Source organism: Pholis gunnellus (assembly GCF_910591455.1).
Source record: "Pholis gunnellus genome assembly, chromosome: 7".
Classification (NCBI taxonomy): Eukaryota; Metazoa; Chordata; class Actinopteri; order Perciformes; family Pholidae; genus Pholis; species Pholis gunnellus.
In genome coordinates this window covers 4243220-4259619 of record NC_136533.1, presented here as the reverse complement: position 1 = coordinate 4259619, position 16400 = coordinate 4243220, and the positions used below count along the sequence as shown (strand labels likewise).

At 41.3% G+C, this 16400-nt stretch overlaps 2 protein-coding genes across 2 annotated transcripts; both read right to left on the bottom strand.

Moving 5' to 3' along the window:
- Positions 1 to 1302: 1302 nt before the first annotated feature.
- Positions 1303 to 7239, bottom strand: rnf141 (ring finger protein 141). Its single transcript, XM_079162741.1, has 6 exons — positions 7154 to 7239; positions 5651 to 5851; positions 5212 to 5320; positions 4629 to 4810; positions 3356 to 3463; positions 1303 to 3256 (listed from the first exon to the last, which is right to left on the bottom strand). Exons 2-6 carry the CDS (start codon positions 5785 to 5787, stop codon positions 3106 to 3108), a joined length of 687 nt encoding a protein of 228 aa, XP_079018867.1. The 5' UTR covers positions 5788 to 5851; positions 7154 to 7239; the 3' UTR covers positions 1303 to 3105.
- A 1601-nt stretch (positions 7240 to 8840) lies between these two features.
- Positions 8841 to 10689, bottom strand: LOC306698327 (alpha-1,3-mannosyl-glycoprotein 4-beta-N-acetylglucosaminyltransferase C-like; the record flags this gene model as incomplete). The annotated part of the gene is made up of 3 exons (XM_079162583.1): positions 8841 to 10006; positions 10093 to 10240; positions 10591 to 10689. 3 exons carry the CDS (start codon positions 10687 to 10689, stop codon positions 8841 to 8843), a joined length of 1413 nt encoding a protein of 470 aa, XP_079018709.1.
- Positions 10690 to 16400: the final 5711 nt, after the last annotated feature.

Sequence of the window (16400 nt, the reverse complement as noted above, 5' to 3'; positions counted from 1 at the left end):
GCTAAGAAACGTCTGATATTTAAATTCAGTATTGTGTATAAAGACCATTTCACAGTTATAGTTAAGATTTAACATCCCTGTTTAATTCCTGTCTTAATGCATGTGAATGACACAAGCTGACAGGAAGTAAGCATGGATCCAAGCTGTTGTCTAGCAATGCAATCATGTATAGGCTATTAAATAAGGATGATATATGTAAATAATACGTTGGTATAAAGAGAGGGCTTTACAAATAAGTTATAGTTAATGTTAACTATCTATTGAATTACATTTAATTATTATATATATATATATATACATACAATAAATTACAATACAAAACTGAAATTTTGTAGATAAGGCTTATTGTTAACACAGCAAACGTGTAGCGTTAGCTTGCTTGTATCCTTTGTATAAACATCTTTCACACAGGTGTTGTGCAGGAACGTCAGCTAGCTTAGTAGCTAAGAAGCTATCCCGCCACGATGACGTTACTCTTCCACAGGTGCTAACCGGAAGTTAGCTTAGCCCTGGTGCTGCTACATAGCGCTCGGTGACGTAAAAACCACCTATTTCACACATTTTAATGATCATAAACTGAAAGTCTTTGATAATCACCACTGTGTGTCTTCTTCGACGAACGTACAAACTTACCGGAACAACGTGGACTTACCGTTGGACCATACGGCGTCCTCAGACTAGCCCCGTGTTGACATCACGAGACCGGTTAGCTCACCTGTCTATGCTCGCGATAAACCTCTGGAGGGTCGGGATAATAGAAGAATAAAATACTGACACAATACTGATGTTTTCCCCCAATATCTCCATGCTGACTTGCCTATATTAGTTAAAAAAATATCTATATATATTTTAAATATCTATATATTTTATATATATATGAATTGGGCTCATGTATCACCTCTTTTGATCTCATGTTTAATTTGTTTATTTGGCAGAATTATGTTTGATGGAAAATAAAGTTTTTAATGTGATTAAAAAATACCCCAAAAATATGAATGCACTGGATTTATACAACATACCTCTTCATATTGGGTTTTTAATGTTTCTTCATTTTTATAAAATCATTTTAATGGAAAATTATTAATGGAAACAAGGAAAAACATGATTATTCAGTGATGTGGTGTAAAATAATGTTTCACAGAAGTGAGCTCACATGACGTATTAAATGAGGACAAATTAAAATATCTAATACAATATTTTCTTTGCATGTTTTTTAAATTAGATGCAAACAAATTAAAGAGATAATTCATCCTTTTTTCAATCCAACGTAACAAAGTCATAAAGTGCAAAAAGTGAGTATCTCTTTATTAAGGATAATACAATACAGTACGAATCAATTCCATTTGAATACACCTCCTTCCATTCAGCAAATTCACATACACCATACGTCTGTGGGATCAAATGTTTTTACAGTAATCTACTCTGGAAGTTCATCTCATTCTTACTTAGTTTACACATTTTGAACGGACCATCAAGAATGAAAAGTCTCCTGCTGCTGCATATTGTGTTGTTGTCCTGCTGTAAAAGGGTTACAGTGTCAGATCATATTTCATTCTCCGTTGTTGCAGCGAGCGCGCACACACACACACACACACACACACACACACACACACACACACACACACATACATACACACACAGAGAGAGAGAGAGAAAGCTACAGTGAGGTTTCAAAGTGCAATTTTTCAGCTTCGACAACCAAAAGTTACCTCTGGTCAACTTAAACTTCACATGTTTATGGTTTGTTATAAATGAAGAGGAGCCATATATATCTATTAAGGAAACGCCTACTCTGCAAAGTGAAACTTATATCATGTTAACTGAGGTCGTCTCATATTTGGAAAAATCTGTTAAAATGAGCTAAATATGAAACTGGTGAACTCGCTGAATGTCAAAGAACAAAATGCTGAATTAGCTTTCTATATTTTTACAACTTTAAATGAAGTCTTATATTTCAGTTCTCATAAACCACAACCAGCGGTCTCTCAACTAAAAGGTGCTGCGGATGATTTATGTGATCTGGAAACCAGAAATACTTATTCAAAATAAAACTAATTTTAAATGAAAGAGTTCATTTGTAACTGGAAAGCTGCTCATAAATCAGTTATCTTCAACCACATGCATGACAAAAGACTGGGTTATGTAAACTACAGTACTTCGACAGCAATCAGATTAAAATAAACCGTAATAAGAATATACACAAAGTAAAAAGATGAGAAAAGCATAGATGACAAAATAGTGGTTATTTCAAACAGCTAAAAAGACACCACAGCAAGCCAAGTAGTTTAAAATCATATAAAACTCTTTAGTTCTGTACACTCAAAGGAATGAGTCGTATGTCCTGAACTGGATCAGAGTGTCAGTTCATTACAGGTTCACATAACGTGAGGTGTGTCATGTGGGGTATAAACATGCGGGGTTACGTCACACAGACCACAGAACAGCTTCACTGGTGGAAAACAAAGTTGGTTTTACAGTCTGACCAGAAACTCTTGAGTGCGCTAGAACATTTTGGGGAACAAATTCACTTTCTGCCGGAGAGCGAGATGAGACGTTTGACGCCTCTCACAACAATCTTCTCATCCAACGATCCAAAAGAGAGTGAATAAGCTAATTTTATCACCAACCCTATCTGAGTCTGAGGGCTGACCTCCTTCGTCTCAGCTTCTGTCACATCAACATGAAAGGATTCATATCATAAAGTCTTCCTCACCCATGTTGATTAAACCCCAAAAATACTGTAAGACCTGTACTTTTGGTTAATGTGTGTTAACTTAATAGATTATAATTTATTATAACATACCACAAATACAGGATTTTTACGTATCTCACACACATTTCCCATAAAGCACCACATCTACAATACTTGGGTTACAAAGAGCATCCTGGGATATTTTTTGTAAGGACTTAAAAGAGACAAAGGTTGAATTTTCCAAACCTGTCGCTAGGAACAAAAGGAGAAGGAAACCCTGCTGGTTTCGTCTGCGTCGTTAGCTTTTATTAAGACGAATGTCCTCCTCAGTGAAAGGGACATTTTGTGTCGTCCATGTGTACTTGGTGCGAGTCGGCTCCTCCTGTCACCTCATTGGCTCAGTGTGCTGCGTGTTAAGGCCGGTGTGGGTGACCCGCCTCATCCGCCAAGTTGAGGATGTAGCCGGCGATGTCGTCCTCTGTGGGGAAATCAGACATTACCCACGAGTCATTGGCAGCGGTCACTTGCAGGCGACATATGGGACAGTTTCGGCTCCGCCCGCTCCTGCAGAAAACAGGAGAGAGTTTTATTCGTCAGAGACACCTTTTACATAATTAGCAAAGCAATACAATAATACATTCAAGCTTTAATCCTTCATCTCACCATTTATCAATGCACTTCTGGCAGAAGCTGTGTGCACAGGGCAGAATGAGGTCGGCCTTTCCGTCCATACAGATGCAGCACTCCTCCTCATCCGTCAGCTGCTTCACTCTGAACGGCCACACGAACAGAGACAAGTTTTCATTATTTAAAAAAAAGTAAGGTATTGCTTTTTCCACCGCCAAAAAAAAAATCATACTTTGGAATGAAATGCCTCGTGTTGGATGAATCTTAATGGCTTACTTTAAAAAGGATTTGCCTGTGAAAAATATATTTCTGTGTAATAAAAATGCATGGAAATGTAAATCTGATCCCCTTCAGCCTCCACCAGCTCCTACTATTGATGGGAATTCATCCAGAGGGATAAAGTCATTCTGCTGCTAAATAACTTCTTAAATCCATCATTTCAGTTCCCCTGGGACATTTTAAAAACATGTTTCTGTTGTCCAGCAGCACTGACATCTAGTTAGTAGGAACAAAATAAAAGCTTTAAAACTGCATTAATTGATTTATTTTCTTTCTAGGAGTTTAAAAACTCAACATTCACATATTATCACGTCTATGAAGTTGTTAAGAGAGAATGTGTTTAATGAGCAACATTAGCATTCATTTGGAGCCGTTTCTGGTCACCTGATGAATGTTAGTCAATGTTAAATTCTTTTAGCTCTGTTTTTGGCAGCCATTAATCACATGGTTTACGGTTCGACCCCCAGCTCTTCCTCTCCGTATGTCAAAGTGTCCTTGGGCAAGACACCGAACACCCAGATTGCTCGCGACGTTCAGACCAGCACTCAGCATGGTGGCTCGCTGCCATCGGTGTGTTTAAAGTGTGAATGAGAAGGAAACTGTAAAGCACTTTGGATAAAAATAAATGCAGCCTTTTAATTTGTACCAAATATCTGGCTCTTCAGCTGCTAAATACTCCACTATGTCTACCTGCTCAACGCTAACGTTATCCATCAGTTTATCTCAGCTTTTCCCAAAACCCAAAGTAATAAGCTAAAATTAAAAGAAGCTATACAAGCTTAGAATTGGCGATCATTATCATTAAGTTTGTCACATTACACACGGTCCAGGTTCAGTTCATGGTTGAACAGAGTGGTCATGACATCGTCCTCTTTTAGTAGTGTGAACCCCAACACCAGGAGAGAGCGTTCTAGATGATATATGTAATATGGACGTAAATGAAACCGTTCATTTCCAATAAAAACTCTCCTTTCAATGTAAAGAAGGAGGTTTCTTTGACTGCTTGAGGGACCGCTTCCTGTGCACCTACCTGCCCATCCACATGCTGGCCTGGCAGGAGTCGGTGGAGGACAGCTGGGCCGACGGGCCCTCGGTGGCGCCCTCTGCAGACAGCACCTCGGCGGCCTGGCTGGTGACGTCACGGTACAGCTGGATGAACTGGTACAGGTTCATGATGCGCGACGCTTCCATCGTACCGTTCTCTTTGTTGATCTAGGACGAGACAAAGGCGATCACATGAGTGCATTATCACTCGAGTGATGCACAAACTCAACAGTGTGGTCCCTTTAAAAGTAATTAAATGACTCAACCACAGTACATGAGCACAGCTGGAATACTGGGGGAAACATGTACTATTTCTGCGTGCAATAACCTCAAACCCCTTCTTGTGCTCCACGATGAAAAACACTGACTCACAAGTCTCGGATACGGAGTGAAAGTATTAGATAAGGCTGCTTATCTTTTGATGCCCTAAAGACTTTGGTTATAAGGATAACCCAATAATATCCGTGACCACACGTTTCTCCACCTGCAGCTGTCCTCTTCTCTCCTACACAAGATTAAAGGTGTGCACAGATGCTCTTGATGTGTGTGAATAGGTTGTTTGGCCTCACCTTGGTGCAGAGGACCCTCACAGCCACCTTCCACAAGGCCGTGGCATCGGATCCTGGCTGCACCTCAAACAGCAGGTGCTTCTGCTGTCCAGTAGCGAGCTTGGCCGTTCTGAGAGAGATCCAGCAGAAAGAAAGAGGGTAAGGAGGGTAAAGAGGGTTCAACTCAAGAAACCACTCTGCACAGCTCCACATGCAAACACACACAAAGTTATGTCCAATGTTCGGAAACATTGCCATATTTAGCCCTAAATGTAAATTGTGTTTCTGGCCAAAACTGCTGTGTGTTGTTTATTGTGTGCACTCTGCAGTTTAGGTACTGTTCACTCGCTCAACATGTTCTGCTGGAAACTCTCCATTTCACTGTCCCTCCACGACATTAAAGCGACTGGAAACCCGCTGTATGTTCGAACATCAACGTCCGGGACAGACTGTGACTTACACGTCGTTGAGTTCGGACACCCTCGCCAGAAACTCCTCGTAGGTCAGGTAGCCGCTGTCACGCACCAGTCCGGCGTGTTTCACCAGCTTCTCAGGCAGACGGGTCATCACCGACTGACCTGAGAGCTGCTGGCCCATCCTGGCAGCAGCACGTATGAAACAGCACTGGCAGAAAGCTGCTCCTCATTCAGTTCTGCAGAGCCTGTTGGCAAATTAACAGTTAAGCACTAATGAGATGAAAACGGCAATGTTGGGTGATAAGACTTGGCTCAAAGTCTTTGCTCCAGTTCATCACACGAGGGTTCAGTGTGAAGGACTTTGACACGAGGACAGTAGGAACCAACGTTGTGATTAAAGGACGAGGGTCTCGGCACAGCGGGTGTGGTATGCCGTACAGATTGTAAAGCCCCTTGAGGCAGATTTGTGATATTGTGAGTATAAGTAAAGATTGACTTGATTTGACATTGTAGAGCGTTAAGATTTGGAGCTAAGGGGTCTAACCCAACCTTTGACAACCAGACCCAGACGAAAAGGACACGTCTGTGAGTGTCCACATATTTATGGGTATAAAGCCACACTAGTTGTGTATTCAGTTAAACTGAACCTACTAGTTTTCAAAGTCCATGTTGTTTTCAATGAATCCAGAATCACTTAGCCTGAAAAAAAATCATAAAACAGCAATCACAACTTCAACGAGCCAAACCCGACATCTTCAAATGTCCTCTTCGGTGCCGGATACCCAAAAACATCTCGCTTACAATAATACATGAGAAAGATAATCAGGCCATCTTCTCACTTGAGAGGCTGGAATCAGAGATATTCCTAAATGTTTCACTACATCTGCTGACAAATAAACACTAAAGAGTGGTCAAAATAGTTGCCAATCTTTTTTATTCTGTGATCAACTTATCAATTCATCGACTAATATTTTCAGCTCTAAGCCAGCCAGTCAGGCATTAACTAATGAGCAACTCTTTGATTCAATCAAGAACAAGCACATCTTTAATGAGCTCATTAAAGTAACGTTAACACTAACTTAACACATCTAACTAACAGTTGGCAACATCTCAACTAGTCTCAGTAAAAACCAAACCATGATTTAGGATTTTATAGTCATTAGAAACTCAGATAAACAACAAAATCCACAACAACGTAGTTGCATCTCAACTGTATTAGCACATTAGCATAATGACGTCCCACTGACCAGTAACGTTAGCTTAAGCTAACTGAACAGACGTTAAATATTGTCCATGTCACTGTGGTGAATGGTAGACTAATTCTTAAAGTTAAAAACACATTTCATTTTAGATATAATCCACCAACCTCAGTTCAAACACGATTTGCTAATCTTAGTCGGTAAATACTTCTCAACAGCAGTTTGCTAACGACAACTAGCATCATTTTTAACGTAAATAACCAATAAATAAAGCCATGAAAGATGATAAATTAAAAATATGATCTTCTGTTGTGACATGAGGGGAAAAAAAGAAGCTTATTTTCTTACCAAACACTTGACAACGTCAAAGGCGAGAGGAGTGGGAGTCCAAACTTCACTCTTCGCTGTTAGCTTCGGTTTGTGTTGACACAACACGGTCGCCGTTTGATGACGTCACAGTAGAGCGTCTTCTTCTTCTTTATCTTTGGGGTTTAACGGCCAGTTTGCAGCCCATATGTTACACTACTGCCATCATCTGGAGTTAACTAACTCCTACGTCCTCCAGCATGGCCGTTTTTTAAAATCTCATCAGTTTGTTGTTTGTTGTTCTGACTAACCATCTTCTATCTTGTCCACTTTCACTTTACTCTCGCTCCTCTTAGCTCAACTCTCAGCTGTGTCCATCAAAGACATTTCTCCTGCACACGCTGGCCATGTCCTCACTTCTCTCAAAGTCAGGACTGTCAGGTCCCCATTCCACTCCAGACTTCTCCACACTTCTAATACGCTCTCACCGCTGATCTCACCTCAGTCCCCCAAAACTAAAACTTTCTTTTGATGATGCCGCGGTGCTTTGTACAGTTATAAAAGTTGCAGGATTTAGATATTTTTAGCACATTTTGGTTCTTACTTTGACTGTAAACGTAATCATTTATCTCAATAAAAGATAGCATACATCATCATTAAGCTAATTTATTGTACATCAATTATATGTTTTGTTAAATGTATATAATTTAAAACTAGCTAAAACTTTTTGATTATTATTATTACTATTATTAGTGGTAATAGTAGTAGTATTATAATTACTATTATCATTATTCTTATTCTACCAGCAGATGGCAGCAAAGGACAAACAAACTAAAGATAGACCTTCTTATAAAAGTGGTCAGACTAATTCTGTATATAACACAGAATATAATTATTTTAACAAATGATGTGAAGTCATTGATGACGTCAGAAGGATCAGCTGTTTGGTGACGTGTCAACCTGCAAACTCCAGGTTCTCTTCAGAGAATAACGCTTCAGGTTCAATTACCTCCCGTCTTTAAGGAATCAAGTAATTATTCTCAAGATATCAGCTGATAGTTGACTTGTAGAAGAAAGAAGTCACAGCTGACTCGTATTCAAGTTTTTTCTCACACTTCCGACCGGGAGAAACTTCTTTTATATCATTATCGGTTCCTCAGGCTGCAGCTCAGCTGACAGAATGACACATGAAGAAAGTCTAATGAGCCATATAAACCTCTGTTTTTTTTCTCCATTTCATATCCTTTTTAGATTGTGTTTAATTTTAGATGTAGGAGACAGTGCAGCACTGAACACATCCTCGCTCTTTTTCAGACTTTTGGTGCATAACCTCCTAAAAAAGAAAGTCCCGATAATCCGACTGAATCAACATCTGGTTTCACTTTATACACAATCTCTATTTCTAATTTCTATCTTTTTGTAACCAGGTTATAAAAGTGTAAGAAAACAGACGCAACCCTTTAAGGTGCTATGACAAACAAAAAGAAAACAAGGAAGCAGTCATGTAGGAACAATTTTATACAGAGATTTAGGAAAACGAACAACGGTATAAAGGCTCCATACTGTACAGAATCTGTCATTTTAATACACATTCACATTGAAAACAACCCAAGAAAATATGGATTGCTTTGAATCCCATGAACACAAACTTCCCAGAAGTAGTCCAGAATGAACTTGCATCCAAAAATAACACTGTACATACAGACGGAGATTTTAAAAACCCGCTCTGTTACTTTTTAAACTGGCTCGCGGGCTGTGTGGTCCATAAACTGATAGTTCTGATGATGAGCCATTCTTTCTGGCCGGCGGTGACGACGACTCGCACACACTCGATGTCGAAGCCGATCTTGTGGTCCACGCTGTCGACCTCGACGCTGCCGCCTTTGAACTCCCCTAACGTGATGTAGGAGGCGCACTGTCTTCCCTGTTTGGTGTCCACGGCCTTCTGTCCCACCTCCAGAGCCCCGTGGTGAAGGACGTCGTTCTGTCGGTCCTCCGTGCCCGTCACAATTTTAATTCTGCTGATTTTGGTCGATTTGTTGAAGATGATGAGAAAGAAGTCTCCCGTGCACGGAGGCTTCCCCCAGAAATACTCGTCGACGGTGCTGTAAGCCTTGGCGGCGTCGTAGTTTTCAAAGACGTTGATGTTTGTGTACATGCTGGCGGGAGGGTTGTCGGGAATGTCTATGGAGTCTTCCTCGAAGTCGTCGTCCTTCAGCTTGTTCTCGGCTCCTTTGTAAGAGGAGTAGTAGCCCATGTGCTGGAACAGCGAGGGCTTGAAGCGGATCACGTCCTTCTGGGCCAGCAGACCCCTGAAGTGGATGAGGAGCCAGTCGCAGGGCATCTCCTGGTAGAACATGAGGAGGAAATGAGCCAGACGTGGCAGGTCCCTGGAGTGGTACAGCTTCCCGATGTAGCCCAGCTTGGAGAACTCCAGCATCACCCAGTAGGAACCTTCCCTGGAGGTGATCACCTTCTTCAGCGCCGTCAGGAAGTTCCTGGAGCAGCGCACGTCGTCCTCTAGCATCATGTAGAAGTGAGAGAGGTTTGTGCAGAAGTTGAGGAGGAAAGCGTAGTCCACGTTCTGCTTGGAGCGGAAACGGACCCGGTCCTCCGGGTCGTTGTAGTTCCTTTTCAGCCCGTCCAGAGACGGATAGTACTCCTCTGGGGCCTGGATCACCAGGAGGCGTCCGGCTATGATGTGGTGGGCAAACTTCCTGGTGATTTCCTGCACCAGGTTCTCACACCAGGCCAGGTCAAAGTCTGCCAGGTGGACCACGACCACGATCTCTTTGAGCTCCTCGTAGCTGGACTGATCAAAGATGGACTTGATCGTCTCCAGGAGGTAGTTCCCCTTTTTCCTCTTGACAGAAGACAAACCAATGGTGAGATACTCTGTGAACAGAAATCACTTGAGTCACTTCATTATGCAACAAAAACCGACGTCATCACGGCAGCGTCGCCTTGGAGGAAATACATACTTTTTCGCGGCAACGGTATTCCCGCGAGGTAGCGATACGTCACGTTAATAGTCCCGGAGAAATTGGACAGATCTGTGAACGTGTGGACGTATCGCTCAGAGGTTGAAGGATGCAGCAGCGTCTCTCCCAGCTGCCTCTTTTCAGCCTCCTGAGAATAACAGATGACAAGCACACGCTGAGTAAAGGCCGGCGGTGGAGGAAGTATTCAGATGACTCATGACAATTCATTTTCTGACAATCGATTAAACGACTTTTAATCATTTTCATTTGCACTTTTTATGTTTTGTGTGCAGACATCTTAATTCGTAAAGTAACTAAAGCTGTCAAATAAATATAGTGAAGCAGAAAGTACAATATTCCCCCTGAAATGTAGTGGAGTAGAAGTATAAAGTGGCATAATGGAGAAAAGTACTAAAGTACCTCAGATGTGTACTAAAGAGCAGTACTTGCGTACATTAAACACATCAGTATCAACGTGTGGAAGGGGAGAAATCTTACCAGCACAAATCCATCGTCCATGTAAAGGTTGAAGAAGAGGAGGAAGGCGATGAGGAAGCCGAGGAAGGGGAACATGGAGCGTTTCCTGAAACACCTCATCTTCTCCACGAACTTCCACATGAGCGTAAAGATCACTGCGGGAAATCAGAGATGAAACAGAAAGATGCTCATCAAAACTGAAATAAAGATGTATGAGAGAATGTACACAACGCTACACATACATATATATAAATATACAGTATATATACAGTATATGTTGCAGTCTGTTGATGAAGAGCAGGTAGCACCTTTATTTACTGGGCTGATGAGAGCCGAAGGACTGAACCAAAACAATACAGTTGTGGGCCGTAAAACAAAACAATCCTTTCACATTTCACGCGCTCCTTCGATTCATCGTTCGTGTACAAATATCGATCAGTGCAGCTGTAATTAAAAGACTCATGAGGCCCTGAAGCTGGATGGATATTCATCTTTAATCGGGGCTGTGATGAGGCGCTCCTCCTGACAGATGTGACGCTCGGCGCTGACACGGAGATACCGAAGAAGGTATTTCAAAGCTTTATGTGTGTCACAATGTTATTTCACAACCTAACAAAGCACCGAAGAAACAAATGTCTCCCGTTTCAGTGTGATATTTACTCCTTGTGTCGACAGTCTTTTAAGTAAAGAAGAATCTCTCTCCGTCCTATTTGGCACCTCATCTAAGAAACTACCGATCCCACGACGCCCTCCCTAATTCTGATGTTGCGTACCACGAGAACGACGCCTTTCCATGTGAGGAACCGTGAGCTTATACCCCCCCCCCCTGGTGACGGGGACAATTATGGCAAAGGCCCGCTCGGCTCGCCGCTGAGCCAAATAACTCAATAAACAACTTATTATTCATTGTGTTATCATCTGCCATCTGCCAGAGACGTAAGCCATTTTGTGTTTCTGCCACGAAAAATAAAGAGCTCCACCTCGGAGATGCAGCGGCAAGAGTAAGAGGGAAAAACACAATGACAGCTGTGAGTCAATATTATGAGAGCCCTCCACACACACACACGCACACACACACACACATGCACACGCACACACACGCACACACACACACACATGCACACGCACACACACGCACACACACACGCACACGCACACAGCTTCGTCTCAGATATTGAAACGACGAAAGAATATCTAACAAGGCGAAATAAGGGCCACATGCAGAAAAAAATACCGCAAATGAATTAGGTTTTTGTTTGCTTTCTCGGAGTGAATCTAAACAACAAACAAGCCTCCCATAGGTCACGTACATTTATATGGAAATGAGGGTTTGTCTATGAATAAATAAGCACCATTTGTTTGCTTTAGTTTAAAAAACGCTGCTCTGCCAAGTTGTTTTCCTTTTCTTTTGTTGTTTTTTTCTTCAGCAAATTATCGGCGTGTTTGCCCCCGTGAGCTCATTTCTACGACTGAAGTCATTTTAGATTAGAGCCGGTAGAGAGGAATACCAATGAGTCCTATAGGAGGGTTTCTCTTTAACTCTCCCCAGAGAACCAGACAGTCCTCCACTTGTCTTTTGTTTTATGAATGAAAAAAGGAAGCAGCTTTTAATATTAGTGAAAGTCTCTTTTGGCTTACAGGTAAATCTTCTGGACGAAAAAAAGAAAGTAAAAATGAAGCTGAGTGATTCAGACGTTTCCCCGGATTTCCATCTACGCTGCTTCAACAACAGCTTGGGAACAGATTATGATTAAAGGAACAGACTAACTTGTCTTCAGACTTGGGAGCACTGCAGCAGATTTTTATTCAATTAGGGGGAACTACTCTCTTAAATTGCACATTAAGGCGGCCGGCAGTCGCGCTCTCTGTTTATCCGGCAGCAGAAAGGATGTTATCTTCTTTCCTCCCGTCTGACGTAAATGTGATGTTTTTACTGATCAGTCTGAAGAGCAAAGAGCTGAACAGTCACGTGTCTTTCAACTTAAAATAGAATGAACCCAGTCTTCATCTCAACTGTAGTTTATTACCATAGACTCACTTTGATGTCACCCAGTTGGTTTGTGGACTGAAGTTCTGAAGCCTTCAGTTCAGCATTTAGGTCGTCGCCATCTTGTTTTATGCAACCAAAAGTGACACGAGATGTTTCACCTTCAAGTAGGTGAAACAATTTTTAGGCGACCAAAAATGTTACAATTAACTTCATGAACTGAAAACACATTGAAAGGGTTAAAGTTGTAAGACGGAAACAACTAACAACTCTTAGACCGGACAAGAGTGTGGTAGCGACCTGTCAATCACAGTGTAGCCCCGCCCCTAAAGCATCCCCTGCTTTATGGTCTGTTTGACTCTAAATGGACCATCATTTACTAAATGAACATCATGCTGTATTGAAGAAGACTTGGAACTAGAGATTGAGACCATAAACTCATGTTTACAATGTTTACTGAGGTAATAAATCAAGAGAGAAGTAGAGTCATTTTCTCATAGACTTCTATTCAACCAGAGGAGTCGCCCCCTGGTGGCCATGAGAGAGAATGCAGGTTGAAGACCCTTTAGTATTGCCTTCACCAGAGTTAGATTTGCAGAGACGTTTAAGTTTATCTTCAGAGAATTCATAATTCATAGATCGTGGTGGTTATCTTCCACACTGTAAAAACACACAATGAGGAACAAAGAGAGGTGAAACAAAAGGCTGAACAACCAAAGAAAGAGGATTTAACCACCACCCGGTGTTGCCCCGTGAAGTCCCACCATTGTTAGTATTTAAAGCCTCTTGCGCTCAGATTACCCATCATGCAATTTACTGTTTGTACAGGACTTAAGTGTACTTTAATTCTGATGGCCTTCTTTACAGAGCTAACACCAGAAGCAGCATGAAGAACAGAAATAAATGCTGAGGATCCTGTGTGTTCATCGAGTCCATAATGTGAACCAGCTGTCATGTAGATGCATCACTGTGGAGTCTCGTGGCGCTGCAGCAACAAGTATCTCATCCATCTTTTATTATTGTTCAGGGAAGGGTTGTTTTTTTTTTGCTGAGAAAGCAGACTCTGTTTCAGCATTTCACACAGGGACACACTCGGGAGGCTCCCAGTACGACCACCACAGCCCTTTTTACTGGTGCGGGCTTTGCTGCCGCTACTGAAGCAAATTGGGATTAAGTGCCTTGCTGAAGGGCACCTTGATGGAAGTTGTTGAATTTAAGGCGTAACTCATTTATACTCCACAATCAGACTTTCACAGCTGGTTCTAGTTATTGACTCTGAAACCCTCCAGCAACAAACTCGTCTCCTTAAACTTTCATTCATGCTGCAGGCCGACAATTTTCCAAATTACTGCTCAAGTCAGACTTTTTTTCGGGTTGTTAATCTTCATTTGAGGATCCGTTTGTGATACGAACTGACAGGGGATGTGGAAAGAAATCCATGAAATGTGCAGAATCGCACCAACAAAAAGACACTCTTTCTATCCCACCTGAGGTTGTTCTGCTTGTTCTCGGCTGTGGTTTCTGTCTTTGTTGCATCCTGACGGCTTTTTTCTGTCATAGTGGGCTGAAAACGTTGAGCTCGGATGATCCTAAAGAACCCCGGATTACGTCCAAGGTCCTCCACTGATGCATGAAGATCAGTTTACTCATCACAAGTAGTACGACTCAGCTTGTGAAAACAGTTGAATTCGGCCCTTTAGGATTCTGGAGGAGCTCTCTGGTCCAAATTGAAATATCTCAACACAGTATAAAAGTATAAATATAAAATTCTCTGACTTTTCATTTAGTGCCATCATCAGGTCAAAGTGTGACATCCAAGTACTTAAGTACTTGCTACAACCTTTAATCCTCCCAACATGTATCAACTTGCATTCTCTCTAATGTCCACCAGGGGGCGACTCCTCTGGTTGTATCGAAGTCTATGAGAAAATGACTCTACTTCTCTCTTGATTTATTACCTCAGTAAACATTGTAAACATGAGTTTATGGTCTCAATCTCTAGTTTCAAGTCTTCTTCAATTGTCAGTTGTGGATTAACACATAATTCGAGCTCTAGTGAGTATTTGGGGCTCCAGACTAATTGTTTATCACCAGCTACCCAAAAAACAACTTCAACTGTCCCGAAGTGAATGTAAACCGTCCTAAAATCAAAATGTTGTTCCTTTACTGTGTTGTTATCATCTATAATTGTTTGCGGCATTAAAATGTTGACGAAATTAATTATTATACTTATTTTGATAGCCACTATAGATAAAATAATCCAGATTACTGTGTATTTCCCTTCAATGACCCTGCTTGTTGTTACCTATTTGTGACCTGTTACATTGTGTCTATGTCTTTGTTGACGTGTTGTGTATATTTTTACATTGTGTCTATGTCTTTGTTGACGTGTTGTGTATATTTTTACATTGTGTCTACGTCTTTGTTGACGTGTTGTGTATATTTTTACATTGTGTCTATGTCTTTGTCGCCGTATTGTGTATATTTGTGTTTGTTGTGGCATATGGGGATTAATTCTATTATATCTGAGTTACCTGTGGTTTGTTATTGTTTTATAAGTAATACAAGTAATAAGTATATTTTAACATTTTAAAGCAAATATATTACTTTATTTTCGCTTTCATCAACTGATTTTTATGTTGTTTTTGGAAACACTTCATTGACTTTTCTACATTTCTTGCTGCTGTTTGTATCTCTGGCTGCTCTGTGAACTGCCTTTCAGTGCGTAACCTTATATAAATAAAAGCAGACTGAGCGATTTCCCTTCAAAGTGTCTCGAAAGTTTGGCGCCATCTGCAACCTGAGCAGTAATAAAGATAATGCCTCTGCACTAAGATGTTTAGGAGTAGATCATCGAGGCGCTGAGATGTGCTCTGGAATCCGTGCCAAGGGCTGTTAATGGCTTCTTTTTTAAAAATCCCCTCTAGTTTATGAACTTCACAGAGTCTTGTGGAACTCTGTGAATATAATTTACTACACAATGCGCATCTTAGACACTATATCCAGCTATTATTCTCCATCTCCATCCTGCCTCAGCGGGCCTCGGGCAGAGAGCTAATGTGGGTCAAAGCGCTGACTGCTGAGAGGAGAGCCCATCCTCATTACGGTCCCCACCGCTGGGACTGAAAAAGCCTTTCATGTTCGTCTTTGACCTGAAAGGTAAATACACTCCAGCTGCAATTTACATGAAGTGCAGGCCTGCTGCACGCCATCGCCGCGCTGCAGAGGCAGAGCGCTGCGTCTGCTGGAGACTCCTTTAACCTCGAGGACAGTGCAGCCGCCACTTTGCAGGAAACCGTGATCACTGATTACAGAGATCTGATTACTTTAAACATTAGTAATCTAAAAATAAGGTTTCATGCAGCACTCGTATATTGCAACAGATCTGAGTTCAAGTTTGAGTTTTGTGCTTATGTCTGCTGAATAACTTCAATAACAGAAATGCCAAATATATGTTGTATATAAAGTTCTATCTTGTCTTATCTCATCTTAAATAATGACAATAAAGTGTCTTGAATGTTGAATCTTTAAGGCAATTTGTCGCTATTTCATAGATTTCTGTTCACCGAAGAGCTTAAACAACTTTTTTTGTGAATTTTTCACCGGTGAAATGTCCCTCTCAGAACTCATTATCAAACGTTAGCGTGCTACGACGCTGAACTGAGACGTCAAAGATGGTAAAGATACAGAATCTGCTTCAGTCAGCCTGTTCTCAGCATTCTCACTGACGCAAAATTCTGCATTTTCTTTCAGAACAAACTGGTTTTGGTTCAACGCTGACTGAAGATGCATATCGTTCCTCATTGTATAAATTCATATGAAGCTAATGTGATGTGATCAGGAG

What these genes read in the sequence shown, in the direction of transcription:
- rnf141 (XM_079162741.1), bottom strand. Translation starts at nt 5,787, where the DNA reads ATGGGCCAGCAGCTCTCAGGTCAGTCGGTGATGACCCGTCTGCCTGAG. An exon ending in GTGTCCGAACTCAACGACGT is followed by an intron (nt 5,321 to 5,650) that starts GTAAGTCACAGT and finishes GATCTCTCTCAG; the next exon opens with AACGGCCAAGCTCGCTACTG. An exon ending in CAGAAGTGCATTGATAAATG is followed by an intron (nt 3,257 to 3,355) that starts GTGAGATGAAGG and finishes TGTTTTCTGCAG; the next exon opens with GAGCGGGCGGAGCCGAAACT.